General features: G+C 32.6%; 1 protein-coding gene and 1 pseudogene across 1 annotated transcript; one reads left to right on the top strand and one right to left on the bottom strand.

Annotated features, from left to right (window-relative positions):
* The first annotated feature begins 2,622 nt into the window (after positions 1-2,622).
* Positions 2,623-4,495, top strand: LOC131625298 (5-OH-xanthotoxin synthase-like; annotated as a pseudogene).
* A 19,036-nt stretch (positions 4,496-23,531) lies between these two features.
* On the bottom strand, positions 23,532-25,429 carry LOC131625297 (cytochrome P450 83B1-like). The gene is made up of 2 exons (XM_058896176.1): positions 24,503-25,429; positions 23,532-24,238 (listed from the first exon to the last, which is right to left on the bottom strand). Exons 1-2 carry the CDS (start codon positions 25,385-25,387, stop codon positions 23,630-23,632), a joined length of 1,494 nt encoding a protein of 497 aa, XP_058752159.1. The 5' UTR covers positions 25,388-25,429; the 3' UTR covers positions 23,532-23,629.
* Positions 25,430-27,329: the final 1,900 nt, after the last annotated feature.

Here is a 27,329-nt window from a genome sequence, read left to right as displayed (position 1 = left end):
AATGCGAAGTTGTGCTAAAGACAATAAGTTCATCTGGATCCCCAAGTGATAATGTGTTGGTTTAGTATTGATATTCCAAAGGGTGGGAAATCTACCTTGACTCTTAATGTCAAGTGTTGGCTTCTTCTTCGGTTAGACCGTTTCTTTCCTTATCTTTTATTTTATGTATTAGGATAGCCTCTTCATCTCCTCCCGTTCTTAGATTTTCAAAGTCTTCTCCCTTTTTCCAAAACCTTCTTATGTTTGTAAAACCTCTATTAAAATCTTTCTTTTAAAAATATCTTTTGCCCTTAGTGGCCCTGTTTGCAAAAGTTTAGACACGACTAATTGTTGTAACGAGTGGCGATACCCCACGATTTGGAAATTGATTGATATAATGAGATCTCTTCCGCGTGAGAGAGCTAGTGGCATACTCGTTGATTTTTATCCGAGTTGGATCCCTTCTTTCATTTACGATGCAAAGAACTCATTTGTTCTCATGCTCAAGATTAATGGCTGAGTATTTCTCTCCGACGACGATGAAGTGTTTATTCCTTTTAAAAACCATTTTCCCTTTAAGCGGAACTACATTAGCTCTGACTTCTCCATTGCAACGAGGAGGTATGTAGGCACAAGGCTTAATGCTTTGCCGAGCTTATTTAAAAATAAAACAAACCCTCTTTTTAGCACACACGACACAGATTTTCAAAAAGGTTCCTGTGGAGTACCAAAGATATGAGGGGTGCTTAAAACCTTCCCCTTGTATAATCAACACCCGTATCTAAGATCTCTTTTTTTTGTTTTAAAAACAAACTTTGGGTTTTCTTCGTTCTTTTCCCTTTTCATTTGGAAACAATAAAGTGCGGTGGCGACTTTCACTGAAATATTGAGTCGAGTCAATCCTATGGCTTTGATCTCAGATTTTCCCCGCTACAAAGTGCAAGTTGATTGACAGTTACACGAGTGTAGAAACCGATGAATTTGGATTTAGACAGGTTGATCTTCGAAAGGTAACTTATAAAAACAATCATTCATCATGGCATCCAAAGCAAAACAAATTTTTTAAGTCAACGATTCTAACACTAGATGATCAATTGTTCTTCATGGAAAATATCATCCTGATAGTATTGATGAAAATAAAGATTTTAACTATCAGACCCCCTGTTTCGCAACACATTATGTCATTCATCTAAAAAAATGATTCAGATGATGTGCATGCTATTCGTCGTGATCTAAAAGAGGGGATATGAGAAAACTAATAAGTAAATATTTTATATCACTTAGTAATTTATAATTACTCTTTATTTTTCTTATTCCTTGTACTAAAGATTTAAAGTTCTTGTTGATTATCCTAATTGGTTTCAAATGTTGTTCAAATTATAGGTGCTTAACGACTAGTGACAAATCCTATTGGATAACCTACAAAACTTTTTATTTTGGTTATTACTTTTGTTGGTTAATCATTTGTTTTAGTTTTGTTGTAAAATTATAAAGTGTGTGTCATTTTGGATTTTAGGTTTTCATTTGGTGTAAACAATGAATATTTGTAATCCAATGTTTCTATTTGAGAACTTGGGAAAATGTACAATATTTCTGTTTCAGTTCTGTAAAATATGTTCTATATTCTGTGACATAGCTATGTAATACAGGTGCATACGACAATACTAAAAAAAATCTTATGCCCTCAGTTTTTTTTAAAATCGAGGTTAAAACTTAGAGCTATTACCTCGATTTTATGGAAAACCAAGAGGTAATAATTAACGCGCCATCCAGTACTGAAAATAATAAAAATGCAGATTCTGGAGATCGAACTCATGTGCATATAACCTTACCTCTTGGATTTTTAATAACCAAAGGATAAAGTAGTGTTTTTTTATGACGCTCTATGTTATCTCGCTTCTATAGCTGAGGTTAAATATATTTCGCATCCAAAATAAAATATATATTTTTAAATAATAATTTCTCTACTTAATTCATTATTCATTTTACACTTCATCTATAACTAGAATCTTTTACTGATAAAACTTAAAATAACTTTTTTATGGACACCATAATCAAAAGTTGATGGACCACATATCAAAAGAAACTCCACCAGACGTCGTATTACATTTGATTATTAGATAACAACAATATTCATTTATTAATTGAAACTTATTTTAGTCCAAATTTGAGTTAATTGCTCCTATCCACATGAACTTTCTTTTAGAAATGGAATAAATATAAGTGTCACACAAACATAAATATTTTACAACGTCAACTATCATCCATTTGCATAACTTTATAGATGATTAAAGTAAAAATCAAATTTTTTCTAACATTCAACTTCTATGATTAATTAATTGTATAAAATTCTTTTATACTATTAGTGTATTTTCATTAACTTTTTTATTAAATTTGACCGACTCTATTTTTAATATAAAACCAAAAGAACAATAATTATAAAATTTGTGAAAATTAGAATTTTTTCTCTCATAGATTTATAACGGCATTATTAAACAATGCCTACTTTATCTTATCTGCAATTTCCAAGTTATATATCTATATATATATATATATATATATATATATATATATATATATATATATATATATATATATATATATATATATATATATATATATATGTGTGTGTGTGTATAATTATTCTACATTGAAGTTAAGAACTAAAGCATTTTTCCTCTTCAAATTGGTAACAATATGCTATCACTAATTTTGCTTGTTTTGTTCCTAAGTACATTTCCATTACTTCTGCTTTTTCAGATACGTAAAAGAACCATTAGTGCACCTTATCCGCCTGGTCCTAGAGGGTTGCCAAAATAATATGGACCATTATTTTCACTTCAACTTGGTGTAAGACAAGCTATAGTTGTTTCTTCAGCTGAACTTGCCAAAGAAATATTTAAAAACAATGATCTTGTGTTTTCCAATAGACCTATAGTATATGGTCAACAAAAACTATCTTATAATGGTTCAGAAATTGTGTTTTCTCAATATGGTGAATTTTGGAGAGATATAAGAAAAACTTGTGTTGTTCATATATTTAGCGCCAAGCGTGTGGCATCTTATTCATCTGTAAGAACGTTTGAGGTGAAGCAAATGATCAAAAAGATTTCTAATCATGTTGCTTCTTCGTCTGTTACGAATTTGAGTGAATTATTAACTTCTCTCTCAAGTACGATAATCTGTAGGATTGCTTTCGGGAGGAGGTATGAGGATGAAGGAACCGAAAGGAGTAAGTTCCATGGGATGCTGCATGAGTTTGAGGCTATGTTGACAGCTTTCTTTGTTTCTGATTATATTCCATTCATGGGTTGGATTGATAGACTATCTGGACTTCGTGCGCCTCTCGAAAGAAATTTCAAGGAGATGGATGAGTTTTACCAAGAGGTTATTGATGAACATTTGAATCCTAATAGAGAACATGGAGATGAAGAGGTTATTGTTGATGTTTTACTCCAATTAATGAAGAAACGTTTGTTTTCAATTGATCTCACTTTTGATCATATCAAAGGAGTTCTCATGTTAAATTCTCTTGATTCATCTTTCAAATTTGATGTTTTAAATTTGAGTTAAAAGGTAGTGGACCGGTGTAAAAAATTTTTACACTGTCATCCAATAAAAACATTTTATTCTGCCATATCATATCACTAATTCAAAATTTACAGTATGACTTAGCGCTTAACAAGGTTATGATTAGTTGCAAATGTAAAATTATTTTTACACTGTCAGTGCATCACCCATTTTTTTTATAAATTTTTGTTACTCTCTTATACAAATTGTCAATGACTCTATGCAGGACATGCTTGTAGCTGCAACAGATACCACATCAGCGACAGTTGTTTGGGCTATGACTGCCTTAATAAAAAATCCAAGGGTAATTAAAAAAGTGCAACAAGAGATTTGGAATTCAAGAACTGAAAAAGAATTTTTAGATGAATATGATATACAAAATTTCACCTACTTGAAAGCAGTGATAAAAGAGACATTGAGATTGTATCTACCAGCTCCATTACTTGTGCCAAGAGAAACAAGGGAGAAATGCACTATAGGCGGCTACGAAATTCCATCAAAGATGATAGTTTAAGTGAATGCTTGGGAAATTCAAAGAGACCCTAATATTTGGAAAAATCCGGAAGAGTTTTATCCAGAGAGATTCTTAGAAAGTTCGATTAATTTTCTCGGGCAAGATTTTGAACTAATTCCCATTGGAGCTGGTCGTAGAATTTGTCCAGGTATGTCTATGGGAGTTGCATCATTGGAACTTATTCTTGCGAATCTTTTATACTCCTTTGATTGGGAATTGCCACATGGATTGTTAAAGGAAGATATTGATACCGAAAGGTGGCCAGGACTCACTCAACATAAGAAGAATCATCTTTGTCTTGCAGCAAAATTTCCTATGTAGATGTGATTTATATTTATATGACTTTTTATAATATGGTATAAAAGTTGAAGAACTTGATGATCAATCAACTATATATGATGTATCTATTATATATTTTCTTTGACAATGAAAATTATAATTTTCAACAAATAATTTTGATGATCAATCTAAGAACACTATAATTTGATCCTTTTGAGTTTTAAGTTGGTAGATTTAAAGTTCAAGTGTTAAAGATTGTCTTGCAACAAAGACGTGTTACAAGAAACTTAACAAAAAATAATGTATAAAAACATATAAATGAATCAACTTGCTAGAAAAAAATGCATAAACTTAAACTATGAAAAATGTAAGAATGAATCTACTTGCTAGAAAAAAATGCATAAACTTAAACTATGAAAAATGTAAGAGCATTGCTATGTTGACACGGTTTTTTTTACACTGTATCTACACCGTAATTTATCACAACACAGCAAAACAACTTTGCACAAAAATCAAGGGAAAATAAATTATTATAAAATAAAAAATGTATGTTTTATGTAGACATCTACGGTGAAGGTGTTAAAAAATGGTGTAAATATATCTTTTCCATACTGTAAATAGGAGTTCTTCATTTTTTTATAATAAAGTCCTATCAAAATTGTAATTGTTGAGGGTAGTTTAGCATTGACATTTTTCATTAGCCATTAAGAAAAGAACCAAAGTTTATTGAAATACATAAAAAAAAAACTTAGTTGTTATCTTTTTTTTTTATTTATAAATCTCCATGTCACTGTACCTGTATATCCTTCGAGGGATTTGTTGTTGCACATCCTCATCTTATATGGGGGGAATCCTTATACAGTTGTGTACAATTGTGTTTTGATTGTTTGTTTAATCGCTTTCGTATTCTATCTTTGTGTCTCTCTCATAGATTACTCACACATAATACATATCTTTTAACATGCATAAACCTTTTGATTATATTTGAACTTGATCAAAATGTTATTAGTCAAGTCTATGACTCAGTGGAATAAAAGTATTGCACGTTCTTTTCAAAACACGTGGAAAGAAAAATGTTAAAAACATGAAAAATTAGTTTTTGAGATATTTATTCGAATCAATAATTTACACATGTAATTTGATTCAAATCAAATAAAAAAGAAATCACCAAAAACTTTCTAAAATCGTTTGATTCGAATCAGGGTCATCACATGATTCGAAACAGACCTTTTTTCTATCACCTCTGTCTAAATTGATTCAAATCACTGCTTACATATAACTTAAATCATGCAAGCTTTTTGGTTTTTCATTTGATTTTGGAGCAATTGATTCGAATCAAAAATTGCACGTGATTAGAATCACGTGGCATGTGATTCGAATCATACTCTGCACTTGATCCGAATCAACTACAAATGGGTCAAAATTTCAGATTTTCTTTTATTCCACTCACTTTCTCATTTGAAAAATTGCATGCTTTGACTTTGATTCGAATCTAACCATTTTTTTCAATATTTTGTGTGCTTCATCTCAAGCATATATATAAGCTTCAAGTCAACTTTTTCACAACACGAATGCATAATCATTTGTGAAGAAGGTCTTCTCTCCAGAATTGTGTTAGTAGTGATTGTTTGGAAGGCTACAAATAAGGTGGAGCAACATTGGTGTTATTGGGAAACATTAATCGAGTGAAGATTGTGCATTAAGGTTTTGGCAGTTGGCCATTTATACAAGTCAAGATTTGGAATCAAAGTTTTATTGTCCTCAACATTATTATGGATAAGTGATTTTATGAACTCTTTGTATATTTGTCAAAATCTAGTGGAATTATGCATGTACTTTCAATAGTGCACAGAGACTCATGCAAGGACGAAATAGTCGAAGCTCTTTAAATGGTTGTGTCATATCTCTCTCTCTAATTTGCATTCCTTAGAACATATGTGCTTAGGTTTACATTTTGGTAATAGCAACTTAATTAGAAAAGCTTAGGTTTTGTTTGAATTGGAAAACCATTATGAGCTATGGTGGTGATTAAAATTTGTGAAACATCGTGCTTTTTAGAATTCGACTTAATTGATTCAATTGCATACATTGTGTTTCCTCAACTAATCATTACGATATTTGTAAATTGATTTGGGTTGCTACCTAATAATTTTCTATTGAGTATAATTTTACATTTTTGCTCTATAAATCTTCTGTGTGCAAAGTCTAAAAAACCGCCGATTAATCTTATTTGAAGAATCATTTGAATTTTTGTTTTTAAGTCTATTCACCCCTCCCCCTCTAGAATATTTTCTAATTCCATATTCACACCCAATTAATTATGAATATGCACCAATTATCAGTTGACAAAAATATGTGGTGTGTCGTCATCGAAGGACCTTTCATCTCCATGGGTGTTGATGTTATTGTAAAACTTCCTAAGGATTGGACGGATGATGAAACCAAAGAGGTTTCATATGATTTGAAAGCGATAAATGTACTTATAGCTGCTCTAAGCACTAAAGTATTCTACTCGATTTCACATCATACGAGTGCTAAAGGTATGTGGGACGCTCTCCAAATTCTTTATGAGGGTATGGACGGCGTCAAGGATTCTAAAGTCAATATGTTTACAGAGGAGTTTAAATTGTTTCATATGGAACCCAAAGAATCTGTGGAATGCATGCAAACTAGATTCCTCCACTTAATCAACAAATTAAGCAACTTGGATAAAACCTATTCCAACAAAGATTGCGCTAACGAAATATTAAGGTCTTTGTGCAGGGAGCGGCAACCAAAGTTTACCGCTATCAAGGAAGCAAATGAACTTAGTACTTTGGACATTACAAAGCTCTTTGGAAAATTAGCCGAGCATAAAAATGAGATAAAACTACTCGTCGTTAGCGAAGTAAGGTCGAAAACTAAAGAGAAAGGAAAAAAAGAGAAACAAGATCTTTCTTTGAAAGCTTCATCATCTAAAGCTAGTAAATCAAAGGAAGAAGATGTCAATTTTGACGAAGAAGCTCCTAAGAAAGAGGAGATGAGTTTATTCATCAAGTGCTACATTAGATATTTGAGAAAGAACAAGCTCAAACACACTGACAAAGGTTTAATAAACTTTAGAAACACTCACCCGCCTAAGAAAGAACACATGAAAAATGAATATGATATTACTAGTCTCACCAAACATCATAAGAATAAGGTTTAGGGTTAAATAAGTTTATGGTCCCTCTAAATATCTCAAACTTTGTTTTTGGTCCCTCAAAAAATTTCCTTCAGAGAATGGTCCTCATAAAGTTTTTTGTCCACACTTTTGATCCCTCATGTCTAATGTCGTTAAGAGAAGCTGATGTGGCATGCCACGTGGCAATACCAGAGTAGCAAGATTCTGACGTGTCATGCCACGTGGCCAAGGCAACATCACACTTGAACCCATATGTCATACCCCAAAATTTGCCCATCATATTTCAAGATATTTTGAGTCATATGAATTTCAACTGCTCAAGACTATGCAATAATTGGGCACACTTACTTGTCTCTTAAGCAACAAGCCTCCAACTAGGGTTTTGCTTCTCCCAAGGTAAAATCAGGTTCTAAAACCTCAAGTGGACATCATAAGCATCTCATATGCCTCAAAGGATCCTCACATGAATTTTCAAGCCTTGAATCACAAGGTTGCTCAGTCAAAAGCTCAAATGGTCAACAGTTGACTGATTTGACCTAAAAGTCAACTATGGTCAAATTACAGTTAAAACTACTTATTTTTGGTCAACATTAATATGTTGAAGTTACATTCATCATTTGATCAAGGGTTGATCATGATTCATTAAAGAAAGCTCAGAAATCATCAAAAGTCCAAGTTTCTAAATTAGGGTTTCTAGAAGAAAGTCAACTGAACTTTGATTGACCATAAGTCTCTCATACTTTATCATGAATTTCCTAACAAAAGCTCATTTGGAAGGAAATTGAATTCTTTACAACTTTGTCTCTCTAAAGCCAAGGCCAAAAATGCTTCATTTGAGAGATAGGAGCCAAAATATTACAGGTCCTTCTAGAAGTTCACAAAAAAGTTGTTTTTTGTCAGGACTCAGATCTTCAAGATAAAATCTCCAAATGAAAACTATGTTCCAAAGTGGCTTGTAGAGGACATCTTGGGCTTTCTAAAAAGTCCTAGAACACCTTCATGTGATCATTATTGAGAGAGTTATGGATTGCTAAAGTTTGACAATTTTGTGAAAAAGCATGAAACCCTAAGTGGGGAATTTTGAATTTTTAAGTAGGAGGCCTATATTTTGGAGTCATGAACGTGATAAGGATCTCATAAAAGGCCAATAAACCCATTTATCTTTATTTTATGATTTCTATTTATTTTATTTTGAATTTATTCTTTTAATTTCAAATAAAATCAAATATTATTATAATTAAAGTATAAAAAAATCATATAATCATTCTCCAAAGATTCAACCAAATCACAATCAATCCAATGGCCAATAATGTTTGGAAAATATGCATGAAATAGAGTTGGATGCAAGAATAGAAAGATTTGGTGTAAAATCAAACAAATTTCCTTTCCTCTCAATTACATGATTTCTTTCTAAACTCATTAACCTAATTCACTCACATATATATACATAAGACCTGCGGCATAGTAGGAGAGAAAAAAAAGGGTAGCCTCCTGGACCGATTCAAGAAGAAAAAACGTAGGATACAAAGAGTTGGCAGCCAAGGTTAGAGAACGATTCGAGCCACCACAAGCATCCAAGAAAGTTTCTCGCCCTCTTTTGAAGCTAATTACATCACCACCATTGATCGTAGCACTCGGAATCACCCAAAAACCTTCACGGTTTAAGCCTCCAAACTTCACAATGATTACGTTCATTCTTGCATTATAAATAAGATTTGAATACATGTTCATGCTTGTGATGATGTTTGCAAAGTTTCTGGACCGTTTAATTTGAGTTTAGTTACAGGTACGTGGATATGCCATTGTTAGGGTTCATAAACCTTGAATTGGAGGATGTTACTTAGAGACCGAATTAATCCAAATTGATTGCAGTTCTGCGCTCAGGGGGTGAGGTTTATTAGAATTTGGTTAATGTTTGTGGTGTATTCTCTTTATATGGTATGTATGAAACTTGCAGGGCTTAGCTATGGTAAGAATCGCAGCTGAATGGAGGTTAAGTCGTAGCAAAATTCAAAAAAAAATTCAAACGAAGAAGAAGATGGGGGTTGTGCGCGTTTCATTTAAATTCCACTTTGTTTGTTTGTTCATATTTCTTGCGTGACGTTTATTTGACAGCAAAGTTAAAGTGGTATGGTGGTTAGCGTATCAATCTTGATACGCGCGTGGATTAATCCAATGTCCCAGAACTTTGCATGTAGATCCAGCGCGCGCGTTCTCACCAGGCGATACACCCTCCCTGTCTACCATCAGATACGTGCGTGGATTAATCCAATGTCCCATAACTTGCAGTTCCACCACGTACCATCAAGAGCTTGATGCACCGGATCCAAGTGTCCCACCTTTGTTTGTTTTTTTTGCTGTTTGTTTTTTACCACCCACAAATTAACTAAAACCATAATTTAAATTATAGCTAGTTAATTTAGGTTAAATGATTTAGGCTTAATAGTAATTAGTTAAAGTTTTTAGAATATAGGTTTTGATTAGGTTTCTTTTAAAATAGATTTTTTGTATAATTCAGACGTTAGGTCTTGATTAATCAATTTAATATTTTTATATAATTAGGATTAGTTAAATTAATTAAATTAGGATTATATTTTTAGGATATTTTTCTTAATTAGATATTTTAACATTAGATAGATGTTATCCATTAACCTTCGCTTAGGTTTTTTACCCATTAGGTTTTTTTACCCACTAGGTTTTCTCCCTTAGGCGAATGTTGTCAGTAGGTTTTTTAAACATTAGGGTTTTTAGGCTAATCAATTTGGTTTTAGGTTATAATTTATTTAGCCTTGAGCCAATTTTAAGTCAACCTTCAAGATTTAGGGTTTATCACCATAAATACTTCCAACCCTGATTTTTTCCTAACTACAATATTTCATCGCGATCTTCTCTTCTCATCTCCAAACTCCATTGACTGTCGCATGTGTGATTATTTAATTATTTATTTTCTATTATTTAAAATTCTAGAAGGTGTATATGTTGCAATTTTTGTGATGTAATAGTAATTAGGATTTTACCTTTTCTGCTTTTATTTTCCGCACACTATAACTATTTTATTTGTTTGCTATTAACTGCGTGGTTAGTAAAATAGGGAGTGACAAAACAATTAATTGAATATAGTTCACCTTAGGGGTGGCAAAACGGGCCGCCCGCCCAACCTTAAGCCCGCCAAAAAACAAGCGGGGCGGACATGCCTGTAAAGTGAAATGGGCACAAAAATCATGCCCGCCCCGCCAAGATGGCGGGTTGGCGGGCTTGCCCGCCTATTTTTATTTATATTTTTTTCCATTTTTTTAATAGATTAATAGGTTATTTTTACCTTTTAATTAAATTTTTCACTTACTTTTTAAAACAATTTTTTATAAAAGCAACTTTTTAACAAATTTTACTTAAAAAAATATTACATATATTTACAAATAAATATATAAAATAAACCATCAAGAATTGAAATTACTAAAATTAACTAAAAAAGAGGGAATTTTGGAGGAGGAGAGGGCTATGGCGGGCGGCGGGCATTGGTGGGGCGGGTTATGGCGGGCGACGGGTTTTGGCAGGGAGGGCTTTGGCGAGCGGCGGGCCTAAAATCCCAACCCAACCCGCCGTTTTTTGGCGGGTGCGCGGGCCGGCCCGGCGGGCCACGACCCGTTTTGCCACCCCTAGTTCACCTAATGCAAGATAAATATCTGAATCCAATTCACGTGATTGTTGCACCCACACACCTTTAGGGTAACTCCCCTTCCGTTGCCTTTCGATATAATAGTCAAGTCCCTCGAACGAAGGGATACCTTAACCTGCTGCCTACGATTCTAAATCATCATAAAAAGATCATTATCCCTTCGGGTTACCTACGATAAATGATCTTGTCCCTCGATTAAATGATGATAGTCCCTTTCGATTGCTAAGGTATCCTTACTTGTTGCCTTAATGACTATTCTCATCCATTCATAGTGCATCCTACCCTTCTTATGGTATGGATAGCCCTATGACAAACGATGACCCTCGATGACCCGATCACATCCAATGAAAGAACTTCCCGCTAATTAATGGTGTGGATAGTCTCTTTCCCTTAAACGAAAGACTTAAAGAACAAGAAAGACGAACTTAGGGTAGGTAGTTCTTAATTGCTTTCTCAAATCATTTCAAATTACTTCATACACCTCCTTTTCAAAACAATTTCCAAAAGACTACACTAATTTACAAGTTAAAGTCCTTATTCAAAAATATTTTCTAAACACACACGACACTTTTCAAACAATTCAAACAAACAAGTGAGCTAAGCAATTAAGAGCCCATGGATAACCATGGATATAAAGGGTGCTCGTACCTTCCCTTTGTATAACCTACCCCCCCCCCTCGAACTCAAAATCTTTTAAAGGTCTTTCCTGTTCTGTTAGCCTTTCCTAATTGGATAAAATAAAAGTCGGTGGCGACTCTTGCTATCTGCAACATTTTTAAAGTCAATTCTCCCACCGTATTACACCATAAAATTTCGTAGCTAATCTGTAGCTAAAATTGTAGCTAATTTGTAGCAAATTAATTTCAAAGTTTTTGGTTTTAAAAGAATGCAGTATGTTTATGTTGATAAACCATAATTTCTTTGTTGACAAATGACAAATTAGTTTCATTTGCATCTCTCTTAAATGCTTATAAGAGTTGAAGATAGGCATGACCAAGCTCACAGAGATGTTGCAAGTTTTGATTGCTAGAGGGGAGCCACCTCAAAGAACTGTTGTCTCAGAATTTACTGATGTTTTTACTGACCCTCAGTCTAACCAAAGGACCACAACTACATGGCCAGAGTTTGGTTTGCCTTCGAATTATTCTCCACCTTTTTCCACTACTAGTATGATTGGCCAATCTTCTTAACCGGTGTTTCAAGCTCCTGTATTCACTGAACCTCATCCTGTTGTTCATACTACTGCACAAACTACCCGAGCTCCTTATGAAAATCCTCTCTCTGAGCATCATGCTGCTGATGTCTGAAGTGAAAGTCAAGAAGATGCTATTGAACATGAAGGTGTCCAAGAACAGTTTCAAACTTTAGAAAAGAGATTGAGGGCCATGGTAGGTAATGAGTTCTTTAGCATTGATGCTGGGAACATGTGATTAGTTTCTGACCTTGTGATGCCTGCAAAGTTTAAGACTCCATAATTTGAGAAATACAAGGGGCAACATGTCCCAGAAATTGTTCATTCATTTCTTTCAAGACAGTCTTATTGGTGCTTCACTCAAGTGGTATATGGGACTTGAAAGGAACCATATCCAGTGCTTCAAGGATTTGGTTGGCGCCTTCATGAAGCAATACAAATACAACCTCGACATGGCCCCTGACCGTTGTCAGCTACAAAACATGTCTCAAAAGGAGAAAGAATCCTTCAAGGAGTACACTCAGCATTGGAAAGAGCTAGCCTCTCATGTTGAACCACCTCTAGATGAGAAGGAACTTACAAGCATGTTTATGGACACTCTCTCACCTTTCTTTTGGGAGAAAATGATTGGCAGTATATCTTTAAGCTTCACAGATTTGGTGACTATTGGCCAAAGGTTAGAAGAAGGGATTAAGAAGGGAAAAGTGTCTACTTTTGGTGAATCTGCTAATAGTACAAAGAAATACTTTGGGAACTTTCAAAGAAAGAAGGAAGAAACCAATGTTGTCTCGAGTGAAAGAAGAATGCCTCGTCAAAAGGCCCAATGCTATGATCAACCATTTGTAGTTGTTGTTTCTCCTGCTGTTAATCCTCAACCAGTTCAAGTTCCTCAACGTCAGGCTGTTGGACAAAACCAAAACAGCAATAGGATCACATATGATCCTATCCCCATGACTTACACTGATCTCTGTCCTATGTTAGTTCAGAAAGGTCTAATTACAACCAGAGCTTTTACTCCTCCAAACCCTCTTCCAACCGGTTTCAGGTCTGATCTTCATTGTGCATTCCATCAAGGTGGTGCTGGTCATGATTTGGAAAACTATTATGCATTGAAGGCTAGAGTACAAGAGTTGATGAGGGCAAATATGTTAACTTTCAAGGATGTTGGTCCCAATGTAAAAACTAATCATTTGCCAGAACTTAGTGGCTAAAGAGAAAGCAATCCAGAGTAACCTTTCCTAAAGCTAATGTTTCAAACAAGACAGCTCCTCCTTGTTGCTGATTAGTCACTAGGCCTTGAACTTTGTTTGTTTCTGAATTATAATTTTAATAAAATGAGCATTTCATGTTTTGACTCAATTCTACTTACTGTTTTCAAATATATATCTTCTCACTTTCTTTATCAAACTTTTACTTATGCAAAGATTAGAGGGAGAATGATAAAAACGAAATACCCAAATTGCTAAAAGGTATGCTTTCAAATAAAACTTTACTGATGATGTACAGGCATTGTTTCAATTCCCAAAAACTGGAGAAATAAGGAAGTTAATCCCTCGTTCACCCCTTTTAATCCTAGAAGTTGGAGTCTCTTTCTATACGAAAAACACATAATTTTAACCTGGGGCAGGGCAGTTCTCAGTTAATTTGGTTGTGCATTCAATTACAAGAGAATCACTCAGTACACCTTTTCAATAAGGGTTTCAATCACAAGCTTTCCTCCTCACACATCAAAGAAATGTTGGAGATGACAATCAAAGCCAATAATGATTCGTCATTAAGCAAGGTAGTCACTATCTTCCCAAGAAATATAAAGGGGAGAATCAAAGAAAATGCCCGGTAAATCAAAAGCTATGAAGGAGACTTAGGCAAAATTGGGGCATCCCGCTGACTGTAAGATCAAAAGAAACAGTTCAGAAAAAATGTAGGGATATCAAAAGAAAAATCAAAAGAGAAGTCAATGAATACCTGACAAACAGCAAAATTTTGTTACCATCAAAAGGAAGAATTGACCACCATCTCAAAATTCTCTTAGCTTGGGAGCCATCATAACTATCACAAGTACAACTCCAAAAATCTATTGGAACCTAAATGCATAAGTTAAATTAACTGAGCGTAGGACTCGAGATCATCACGAAGAAGGGGGTGGGTCACTATAAAAATTTGAGTCTTATATCCTTTATTTCTGAAACCGTGAAGCGGGCCACATTACAACCTTTAAAAGACCTAATTGAAGCAAGGTTAATTTTGAAAGCATACTACAACAAGGTTGCGTAAACTGACTCCCAAGAGATTTGCCAATCACTTGTTTTGATATCATGTTTGTGCTTCTTCTTTCACTTTGAATATATAAACCATTGTGTTTTGATCAGTGATTCATCTATTGTATAATGATTTTGTTTTCAAAATTTTCTTGAACATTACATTAAAATTACCACTTTTGAAATGAACATTTTATTTGCGAGTAAGCACTCATTTTCAAGGAAATTTAAAAAAGTCGAGAAACTTTATTAGTGATCATATCAGGGGCACATTAATTCAAGGTCCTTTTATTCAAAGATTGTTCAACTCAAAATTTGTTGATCAGAACATCCATTCAAGCATCATACTGGGGCAAGCTTTCCTGCAATCATTTCAAGAACTGAAGCCATGATCAGCTTATCCCCATCAATAGTCAAACTGAAGCCATGACCAGTTAGCCTACAATAATCTGTCAATCAGAAGATTGTCAGTTTGATACAGTTACCAGTGTGACAGAGATATGTTCAAGCATCTTCCATAGCAGAGTCGGAAAAGTTCCCCGTGTTGAGGAATCAGTGTTCCAATCTTCAAAAGAGTCTACCTGAGTTGTCACAAACAAATTGCATTGCATTGATCATTCATCATGCATAGAAATAAATTTCATGCTCATTTATATTCTTCCAAAGTCCTCTTCCTATCAACATCTTACCTTGAGATCTAAGTCCAACTTATTTGGCACCTACCAAAACATATGTCTGTCTGTATTTTCATTAATTATCCAGTGCTATTCCTAGATGTTAAATTTTTCTCTTAAATCCAATGCTATTCTTGGATGTCTTGTCTCTTTTATCTAGTGCCATTCCTGGATTTCATTTCTCACTTCATTCAATGTCATTCTTGCATGTTGTGATCCTCACTTTATTCAAAGCTATTCTTGGATATCGTGATTCTTTTCTCCAGTGGCACTCCTGGATGTCATTTCTCACTTTATTTAATGCCATTCTTGGATGTTGTGATCCTCACTTTATTCAATGCTATTCTTGGATATCGTGATTCCTTTTCTCCAGTGCCAACCTGGATGTCATTTCTCACTTCATTCAATGCCATTCTTGGATGTCGTGATTCCTTTTCCTTTCATTTAAAGCCAGTAATTGGATGTCATATTCCCCACAGAGTTCAAAGTCTCTCATATTATATACTCGTAAAAAAAAAGAGTTCATGCATTGCATTTCAGTTGCGTAGGGAGGACAATAATTTGGGTCTTTATGTATTTAATTACCTTTCACCATTATTACCATGAGGACTAAAGTCTTTCATGTTATAAGGCTCGAGACAATTAAATAGAGGCAGCTGTCATACCCCAAATTTTGACCCTAAGATTCCACCACATTTACAAATTTGCCTTTGCATCTTTTTAAACTAAAAAATAACCGAAAATCGCATTTTCATTGCATTTCATGCATTTTTAGCGCCTTAAGCGTCTTTTTGAATTATTTTACTGTCTTCAGAAAAATTGGTTCTACAGGTAGACCGGTAAAAAACGATTCAACACTGTACGAAAATTAGAAAGAAAATATTTCGATTTTTAACCTTTAATTGTCTGCTTTGTGAATCTAAATTTCACGTAGATCATGTTTGTGTGCTCGCTTTTTTTTCCGGTGCAGTTCATAGTCGCTTTTTATCGTCAGTGTCTATTTAACTGGGTATTTTAATATTCGATTTTGATCATTTGCACTCTTTTTTATTAATCTTTGTTGCATGTAGTTTCTTTTAATATATTCATTTTCTTTTTTCGATTAATTAGGAGTTTGTTTTTTTTATCGTTTTTCGTTATTTTCGGTCTCGTTTTTAATTAAAAAAAAATTAAAATATTTTCTTCTTGATTTTATTTTATTCTTTTAGTTTTTATTATTTTCATCATTTATACTAACTTTTTTTATTATTAGTTGTATTTTTTTATTATAGAAGAAATGCATGTTTTATGCCCAACTTTGAGGCCATTTGCTATCAAGCTCCTTTGAGAATTTGAGAAAACACTAAACATCAAAGTTGTAGAGGATGTTTAGGGCTTTCCAAAAAGTACAAGAACTCCTCCATAGCATTTGTGAGCTAGGAGATATGAATTTATGAAGATGGCACCATGAAGTTGTTTTTTCCATGATCAACTAAGTTGCTAAACTCAAATCATTTCTTTACAAATTTTTTTGTAGCCTATATTGCTTCTAAATATTGCCATAATTTAATCTTTACACCATTAATTGAAGCATTTTCTAAGTGGTTAAGTGTTTGTCCATTAAATCATTTCATTTTTACACTAAAGGTACCATTGCCATTTTGGAAAAGTCACTTTAATCACAAAACTTTATGCATTGAGTCCATTGTTTGTTGCTTCTAACTTTGAAACATCACAAAACCAATAAGCAACCATCTAATAGCATAGAAGTCACCCTATTGTTCATGAATAAAGCTTGCCAAAGTTCATGGGAACCATAACTTTCACTTTTCTTCACAAAAAGCAACCTAACACCATTTGAATTTGGTACATTTTTTTATTATATTTTTCCCTCCACAAATCACAAAATTTCCCTATAAATAGAGGCCTTTGCCTCTTGTTTCAAGGACACACAAAAAAATATTTCAACTCACTCCCTCACTTGAAAGCTCCAAAATTCCACTTTTTTATAAACTTGTGATTATTGAGTTCCAAGCAATTTCAATGCAAACTAAGCCAAAAATCTTCATTTTTCCTCTTGGTTATTGTATTTTAAGTTATTAAATAGGTAGATTCTTATGCTTATTCTTTATTTGATTCTATTGCATTTTTACTCTTGTTTTGTTTATTTAGTACCTTAATCATCAACATTTTTATGAAAAACTCAATTGATTTTAAATCAAGAGTTGAAAAGTGTTCTTGAACCTCCATCTTCTTCTTTTGATTTTATTTTTGGATCAATTGGACTTTGATGATTCATCTTGTTCAATTAAGTATGGATTAAGGCTTGATGAAATTTCATCATTTCAAATCTACTTTAAGGTGATCATGAGATTACTTTGAGTACTTTGGGATGGTGATAAGTTTGTCCTAAGGCCTTAAGAAATGTTTGATTGATGTAATGATCTCATAAGCTTCCTTGACTTAGGTCTTGATCCACCCATGTTTACACTTACCTTATTTTGCACTAACTTTTACTTTTAACGCAATTTATGTTTCCGCAATTTATATTTTCGCACTTTATATCATGCTCTTTATTTTATGTTCTTTACATTCCATTGTATTTTATCTTTACATCATTTGTCTTTTGCTCACTTGAGCTCTTATTTTTTTCTATTTTTTTTTTTTGTCTTTTCATTATTCTTTTGGTTTACTTTATTTATTTATCATTTATGATTTCATTTAGTTTTAATACAATAAAAAAATCTAAAAATATTTTATTTATTTAATCAAGTCTTAAATTTATTTTATCTTATGTATTAAATAAAAAACCAAAAAAAAGTTTGTTGTTTAAATCATTTAGCTCTTGTTGAAAGTTTGTGTGGTCTAATTTCTTGATAAACTCTTGATGCCATGATACCATAATTAACTTGCTTAATTGAGTATGACTTTAGTTTCCTTGGGGTTTATACCATGTTTAAGTGAAGATTTATACCATGAAGATGTTTGATTCAAATTGTTTTATGTTTAGTAAATGATTAATTTCTATACATTTATATTTAATATCTTTAAAAAATCATTAAAAAATATGTTTTCTTTAAATTAATTGGTATAAATTTTTAATACTTGTTAATATAATCTTTTGATAAAATGTTGATATTAGTGTCATACCATTGGAATATCTTTGTCTTTTGTTGTTCATACCATGAATTAATTAGACTTTATTCTTTTAATGACTAATGCATGATTAGAATGTGAAACTTTTGTCTTTAAAACCCTAATTTGAATCTTTGATCTTTAGCTTTTCCATGTCAATATAACTTGTTTCTTTGATCATTGTCTTTGTTTATGTACATATACTTGTTGTTTTTTATCCTTGTACATTGTACTTTATCCATTGTACATATACATTGTGTACTAACCATATTGCATGAGATATTTATCCATCCACCATTCATCATCTTCATTCATACATGAAATGATTTCCAAGGTATTGATTGCTTAAGTTGTTGTTGAAAAATCCAAAGGAATGAGAATGGTATTGACTAAAATTGTCAAGGTACTCAATCTCTTTTCTATTGTAAAATGATTTGGGTTGCTACCTAATAATTTTCTATTGAGTATAATTTTATATTTTTGCTCTATAAATCTTCTGCGTGCAAACTCTAAAAAACCACCGATTATTCTTATTTGAAGAATCACTTGAAGTTTTGTTTTTAAGTCTATTCACCCCTCCCCCTCTAGAAAATTTTCTAATTCCATATTCGCGCCCAATCAATTATGAGTATGCACCAATTATCAGTTGACAAAAATCTGTGGTGTGTAGTCACCGAAGGACCTTTCATTTCCACGGGTGTTGATGGTGTTGTAAAACTTCCTAAGGATTGGACGGATGATGAAACCAAAGAGGCTTCATATGATTTGAAAGCAAGAAATATATTTAGGGTTAAATAAGTTTTTGGTCCTTATAAATATTGCAGTTTCATTTTTAGTCCCTCTAGGGTTTTGGCAACGGTTTTAGCTGGTTTTGGCAACGGTTTTTTTGTAAAACTCGTTGCCTAAAGGCAGGGAGGGACTGAAAATGAAAATTGCAAAATTTAGAGGGACCAAAAACTTATTTAACCCATATACTTATATCTGATCTAAGCGCTAAAGTATTCTACTCGATTTCACATCATACGAGTGCTAAAGGTATGTGGGGCGCTCTCCAAATTCTTTATGAGGGTATGGAAGAAGTCAAGGATTCTAAAATTAATATGTTTACAGAGGAGTTAAAATTGTTTCATATGGAACCCGGAGAATCCGTGGAATCCATGCAAACTAGATTCCTCCACTTAATCCACAAATTAAGCAACTTGGGTAAAACCTATTCCAACAAAGATTGTGCTAAAAAATATTAAGGTCTATATGCAGTGAGTGGCAACCAAAGTTTACCGCTATCAAGGAAGAAAATGAACTTAGTACTTTGGACATTACAAAGCTATTTTGATAATTAGCCGAGCATAAAAATGAGATTAAACTACTCGCCGTTAGCGAAGTAAGGTCGAAAACTAAAGAGAAAGGAAAAAAAGAGAAACAGGATCTTTCTTTGAAAGATTCATCATCTAAAGCTTGTAAATCAAAGGAAGAAGATGTCAATTCTGACATAGAAGCTCTTAAGAAAGATGAGATGAGTTTATTCGCCAAGCGCTACAATAGATATTTGAGAAAGAACAAGCTCAAACACACTGACAAAGGTTTAATAAACTTTAGAAACACTCACCTGCCTAAGAAAGAACACAAGAAAAAGAATGGTAATATTACGTGTTACGAGTGTGATAAATCAGGTCATTGTAGAACAACATATCCTAGTCTCACCAAACATCATAAAAAGAAGGATAAGGAGTTCTACAAGATGGAGGGAAAAAGTTTCAAAGGTCGTAGAGCCTATATCGCGTTGGAAGAAGAGGATGAGAGCTCCTCCTTGAATTCTTGCTGAAGTTCAGATGATGAGTGTGCCAATCTATGTTTGATGGCATGCAAGAAAGGTGATTCTTTAAAGGTATATAATTGTGACTTCGAAAATGAATTTTCGTATAATGAGTTATCTAAAGCTTTTAATGACATATATGTTAATTTTATATATGCGTTTAATAAAATTGCCCTCCAAAATGAAATGATTTCAACTCTTGAAAAGAAGATCAATAATCTTAATTGTGCTTTAGAGTGTCTTAAAGACGCACATGCATCTCTTGTGGATAAGTGTTTTAATGTTTCTGATACTTTAGTTTAAAAGATGGAAAAAGTGGAATGTGTTGAATGTCCAATTTTAAAACTTGAAATTGAAAATATCTAAGGACAATTAACACATGTTACCTCACCATCTTATTCTTGTTCTAGCTCTTCAAGTGATAGAGGAATTGTTTTCAAGAAAAATCCTCGTGTCTCTAGGAGAAATAAAAGAGGAATCTTATCTAAAGTCATTTGTCATTATTGTGGTGATAAGGGACATATTAGGCCTCAATGTCACGGCAGGAATTACAAAGTTCCAAATGGTAAAATTACATGGGTTAGTAAGTGTACCTCAACTAACCCAAAGGACTCACTTATTGGGAACCTAAATTTACCTATTTAATTTTCTGCAGGAAAGTCTTGTTTACACGAAAAGATTATGGTTTCTATATAGCGTATGTTCAAGACATTGAACAGGAGATGCTCTGTGATTTTAAAACCTAGCATTTCAAACATTTTCTTTGTATTTCTAAAGCTTAGCTCCTTTTAAAACTTGCTATGCATTTCTAAAGCTCAGCAATTCAAAAATATGCTTTGTAATTTTAAAACTTAGCACCCAAAAATATTTTGCCACTTTGGCCCCTTTTCACCTTTTTTTAGGGGAACTACAATCACTCTGACTTCCCTATTGCACTTAAGGGGTATGTAGGCACAAGATGCGATGTCTTGTCGAGCACAATAAAATTTTCTTCTCACCTCCCCACTCTTTTGCAAAAAAATAAGAATAACAATAATAAACTTTAATATACATATTTCAAAGAGGTTCCTATGAAGTACTATAGATACATAGGGTTCTAATACCTTCCCTTTGTATAGCCAACCCCCGAACCTAAGAACTTTGTTTTGTTTATTAGTTTTGATTTAAAAAATTCTTTGAGTTTTATTTTGCTCTTATTCCCATTTCCTTTGGAAACAATAAAGCGCGGTGGCGACTTTAACTAAAATATAATTTGAGCTAATCAATGTCTTTATTTTTCACTGCTACATTGTTGATCATGGTGTAAGCACAAAGGGCCCTCCTACAAAGGTGATGTGGTACCTAACTATAATTCAAAGGTTCAATGGACTTTTTGCTAAACAAGATGACACAAAGAATATTATATGGTATGGAGATAAAATAAAATATGATTGTAAAATTCTCCAAGTAGTTGATTCTTTTAAACGGAAGTAAATTGAGTCTTTGTTTCCAAATTTCTTCCATGAGCCTTGAAAACTTAAGCTTGGACTTGCCACCAATGGAATGAACCCGTCTTGTAACCTACTAATAACTCAAAGTTTGAAGAGATTTTTTCTAATATAAATGACACAAAGAATATTAGATGGCATGTAGAGGAAATAAAATGTGATGCAAAAATTCCCCATCTGGTTGATTCTTTTAAATGGAAGAAAGTAGATTCGTTGTTTCCAAATTTTTCCATGATCCTAGAAACTTTAGGCTTGGACTTGCCACTAATAGAACGAATTCGTTTGGTAATTTAATTACTAATCATACTTCATGGTTTATTCTTCTCATAATTTATAACTTATCTTCGTGCTTGTGCATGAATCATTAATATATGATGTTATCTATAATGATTTCGGGCTCAAGATAATCAAGAAATGGCATAGATGTTTATTTATGTTTATTGGATTTAAGAATTTCGTGGGAGGAGGGCTTTGATGTTGATGATGAGTACTCAAGTGAAAATTTTAAGATGCATTCCATGTTATTTTTCATAATCAATAACTTTACTACATTCGGTATTTTTTCGGGTAAAGTGTTAAGATACATAAAGTATGTCCTATATAAGATCCAATCATCAATATTATAGATTGCATGAGGCTTTAACTGGAGAGCATGAATTTGATATCGCTCTAAAGCCCTTAACCGAGGAAGAAATTTATCAATGATATCAATGTCTAATACAACATTATTGCAGGGACAACCCGCCTTCAATCTATTGGGGTCGTCCTATCCGGTCTACATTTAATCATGATGTATCCTATACCTAACACTAAAGTCGGGGCGGTCCAAACGGGACTAAGAGAGTGGATGGTTGTAGCCGCCATTCCATACCTAACCCAAAATGAAGGTGGGGTGGTCCAAACGGGACTAAGAGAGTGGATGGTTATAGCCGCCATTCCATAGCCAGTCACACAAGGATAGATCCCAAAATGAAGGTAGAAAATGAAAGGATCTCTCCCATAAAAAATCTACAAGAGGTCCAGATTGGGCCTTTAGAATTACAAATCACCAAACTAGGAAACTCTCTTTATGAAGTTGAAGAGGAGAAATCGGTCTCTGTATTAAGGGGGAATAACGACTTAAATTCCTAGACGCCCACCGACATGCTAGGAATAGACGCCAGGGTGGCCTATCATTGTCTCACCATTGATTCCACTGTGAATCTAGAATCTCAAAGAAAATGCAAATTGAGCGTTAAGAAGCAGCCAACTATTGATGAGGAGGTTGAAAATTTGAAGAGTGCATGCATCATAAATAAGATTAAGTATTCAACTTGGCTCGCTAATGTGGTTATGGTTTGGAACTTTTCAAACAAATGGTGCATGTGCATCTATTTCACTGACCTGAGCACGACATGTCCTAAGGATCCATATCCATTACCCAATATTGATCGACTTATTGATAGGTCCTCCGACTGCAAAATCCTTAGTTTCATGGGTGTTTTCTCAAGTTAAAATCAGATAAAGATGAATCTTATGGAGGCGCCTAAAATAAATGGATCCACGAACCAAGAAAACAAAGAATTCCAATACATGTGAATCGAGAAAAATGAACCCGGGCTCTGAAAAACTGAATCACCTACCAGACCCGAATCTATTATCGCACCACTCCCACCGACTCCACCTCCTAGCTGATTTCTAATTTTTGCAATCACAAAACATGCTTCCTTTTTCTTAATCACTTAAAGTTTTAAGACATCCTTCAACATATATATTTTTAAATGAAACAAAATACATTCATCTAGAATAACAATAATGATCAACGACATTAAATTTTTCTTTTGACACGTAAAAATAATAAAATGAACATGGGTGTTACATAAATGGAGTACAAATGCAAATAAAAATAATATGAAAACGAGTTGCAACATCTATATTGGAATTTTGGCAAGAAGGCAAAGATGATTCTTTTTGTGTTGAGAGAGCCCTGCGCTCCTTTCAGTATCAATATCTTCCTTTAGTAATCCATGTGGCAATTCCCAATCAAAGGAATATAGAAGATTAGCAAGGATGAGTTCCAACAATGCCACCCCCATGGAAATACCTGGGCATATTCGACGGCCGGCTCCAAAAGGAATTAGTTCAAAATCTTTTCCGTAAAAATTTATTGAATTTTCTAAAAATCTTTCAGGATAAAATTCTTCTGGATCTTTCCAAACATTGGGATCTCTATGGATAGCCCAAGCATTCACAAATACTATAGTCTTTGTAGGAATTTGATAACCACCTATGATGCACTCTTCACTCGATTCTCTTGGTATAAGCAATGGACCTGGTAGATACAATCTCAATGTCTCTTTTATTACTGCCTTCAAGTACGAGAAATTTTGTATATCATCTTCATTCAAAAAATCTTTTTCAAATCTTGAAATTCTAATCTCTTCTTGTAATTTTTTCAATACTCTTGGATTTTTTATTAGGGCAGTCATAGCCCAAACTGCTGTCGCTGATGTAGTATCTGTTGCAGCTACAAGCATGTTCTGTAAATAAAAAATCAGAGTAATTTTATATTTGTCACGTTGAGAATCACTAATGGCTTTTAATAAAGATAACGACCTATGATGAACTCACTCAATCATTTCTTAAATATAAATATAATTATCAATAATTATTCACTTTTTCTTATTTTATTTTTATAATTTTATATTTGTAAACTAAGTAATTTAAAAAAAAAAAAAGTCTTTGGAATATAAAAAATTTGCCAAATTAAAATACAATTTGAAAAATGGATCAAGAAAACATACCATGAGGACACCTTTGATGTGATCAAAAGTGAGATCAATTGAAAACAAACGTCCTTTCTTCAATTGGAGTAAGACATCAACAATAACCTCTTCATCTCCATGTTCTCTATTTGGATCCAAATGTTCATCAATAACCTCTTGGTAAAACTCATCCATCTCCTTGAAATTTCGTTCGAGACGCGCACGAAGTCCAGATAGTCTATCAATCCAACCCATGAATGGAATATAATCACAAACAAAGAAAGCTGTCATCATAGCCCCAAACTCATGCAGCATCCCATGGAATTTACTCCTCTCTATCCCTTCATCCTCATACCTCCTCCCAAAAGCAATCCTACAAATTATTGTACTTGTGAGAGAAGTCACTATCTCACTCAAATTTGTAACACTTGAAGATGCAGCATGATTGGAAATCTTTTTGATCATTTGTTTCACCTCAAACTTTCTTATAGAGGCATAAGATGACACACGCTTGGCACTAAATATATGAATAACACAAAGTTTTCTTATATCTCTCCAAAAATCACCATATGGAGAAAATGCCATTTCTGACCCATTATAAGATAGTTTTTGTTGACCATATACTATAGGTCTATTAGAAAACACAAGATCATTGTTTTTAAATATTTCTTTGGCAATTTCAGCTGAAGAAACAACTATAGCTTGTCTTAAACCAAGTTTAAGTGAAAATATTGGTCCATATATTTTTGAGAGTTGAGAAAATTGTAGATAAAGAATAGAATTGTCTAGCTGGTGAAGGTTCCCTACTATTGGCAACCCTCTAGGACCAGGTGGATGAGGGGCTTTAATGATTCTTCTACATTTCAGAAAGAACCAAAGTAATGGAAAAATTAGACACGGAATAAGGAGATGAAGGGACAACATTATGATGTGGAAAATATGGTTTAGTTTGTAACTTCAACTTAAAATAATAAGCTTTGTAGAGTTATATATAACTTTGGTTTTAGGCCACCTTTATCTTTGGTTTTTTCTTTACCCACCTCCCTATGGGGTCACCCCAGCGAAAACCCCACTTTACCCTGCTTCGGAAATACATTTCCGAAATATTTTTTTTTCTAAAATTTTCCAGAGTTCGGAAGTGCACTTCCGAAAAAATCTCAAAAATTGAGATTTTGATTAATTCGGAGATGCATCTCCGAAAAAACAAAAAAAAATTAAAAATCACAAAAATTAAAAATTTTGGGATATTAATTAATTCACATATCATAAATTTGATATAATTTATGAGTAATGAATAATAATTATATATTTTGATATAATTTATGAGTTATGAATAATAATTATTATATATTTCTATTCTGATTCATATTTTAAAATTTAAAATAATTTTAATTAAAATAATTAAAATAATTTCATCTATAAAATGAGTTATAATTTTTTATTTATATATTTATATATTTACAAAAAAATTAAAAAAAATGAGTGTTTTAATTTATATATTTATATATTTATATAATAATTATAATAATAATTATATATTTATAAAAATTATTATATATTTATATATTTATATATTTATATATTTATATAATAATTATTATATATTAATTATAAATATATTTATATATTTATATAATAATTATAAAAATTAAAAAAATGAGTGTTTTAATTTATAATAATTATTATATATTTATATATTTATATAATAATTATTGTATATTTATATATTATATATTTATATATTTCACTTACAAAATTAATAATTATTATTATATATTTATATATTTCTATTCTGATTCATAATTAAAAATGAGTTATAATTTTTTATTTAGTTTAAAAAAATTAAAAAAATATTTTGTCTTAACTTTATTTAATGAATAAATTTTATATTTAATTATATATAATTCAAAATTTACTTATGGAATTAAAATGTTTTTGATTTATATAAGTTAGTAAAATAATTTTTAACTTTAAAATTGTTTAGGAAATTTTGATTCATCTTGATTTTATTGATTCACATTCATTTTATTGATTCACCTTGATTTTATACCTATTAATTGTATTGATTCACCTTGATTTTAATTTTTTAATAATTATTGAATTCTTTCGGAAGTGTATATCCGAAACATTCCAAGACCAATTTGGTCTTGGAATATTTCGGATATGCATCTCGGAAGACACCCCTCTCCCAAAAAGGGTGTTTCGGAAATGCATCTCCGAAAACCCAAAAAAGGGGTGTTTTCGGAAATGCATATCCGAAAACACCTTTTTTTCGTGTTTTCGAAAGTGCATTTCCGAAATAAGACAAATTTTGAAAAAAAGAACATTTCGGAAATGCATTTCCAAAGTTAGGAGTATTTTAAATTTATCATTGGAGGTGACCAAGAAAGTAGGGAGGTGGGTAAAGAAATTTCGTTATCTTTTGGTGCTTAGGGTCTTAGATCCACACAATTACGTAGAAATGTATTTGGAAAATATCTAGGCATATCACTTTATGGTGATTACGTACTCGTAAAAGTATTAGGAAAATATGTAGGTATATCACTTCAAGAAATTTAGGTATCCACACAATCATGTGAACATGTTTTTGGAAAATATCTAGGCATGACTCCAAAGTCACGGTTGGATTTTCATTTGAGTTTTGCATCCTTTTTTGGAAAATGTATCGTTTTTTTGCATGAGTTCAAATTAGAAATGTATTTGGAAAATATCTAGGAATCCAAAAATAGACTAATAATTAAAATGGATTTATGACTTCAAGAATTTTAGAGATCCGCACAATTAGGTAGAAAGGTATTTGGAACATATCTAGGCATAACTTCAAGAGTTTTATGTAGAAATGTGTTAGTAAAAATATACCATATAT

Source organism: Vicia villosa, unplaced genomic scaffold (assembly GCF_029867415.1).
Source record: "Vicia villosa cultivar HV-30 ecotype Madison, WI unplaced genomic scaffold, Vvil1.0 ctg.000205F_1_1, whole genome shotgun sequence".
Lineage (NCBI taxonomy): Eukaryota > Viridiplantae > Streptophyta > Magnoliopsida > Fabales > Fabaceae > Vicia > Vicia villosa.
Note: the sequence above shows the minus strand (reverse complement) of the source record. Positions and strands in the feature narration are given on the sequence as shown.

Bases quoted from the DNA above. Each gene is read 5' to 3' on its own strand.
- LOC131625297 (XM_058896176.1), bottom strand. From the start codon at position 25,387: ATGTTGTCCCTTCATCTCCTTATTCCGTGTCTAATTTTTCCATTACTT. The intron at 24,239-24,502 runs GTATGTTTTCTT...TTTTATTTACAG, and splicing joins ACATCAAAGGTGTCCTCATG to AACATGCTTGTAGCTGCAAC.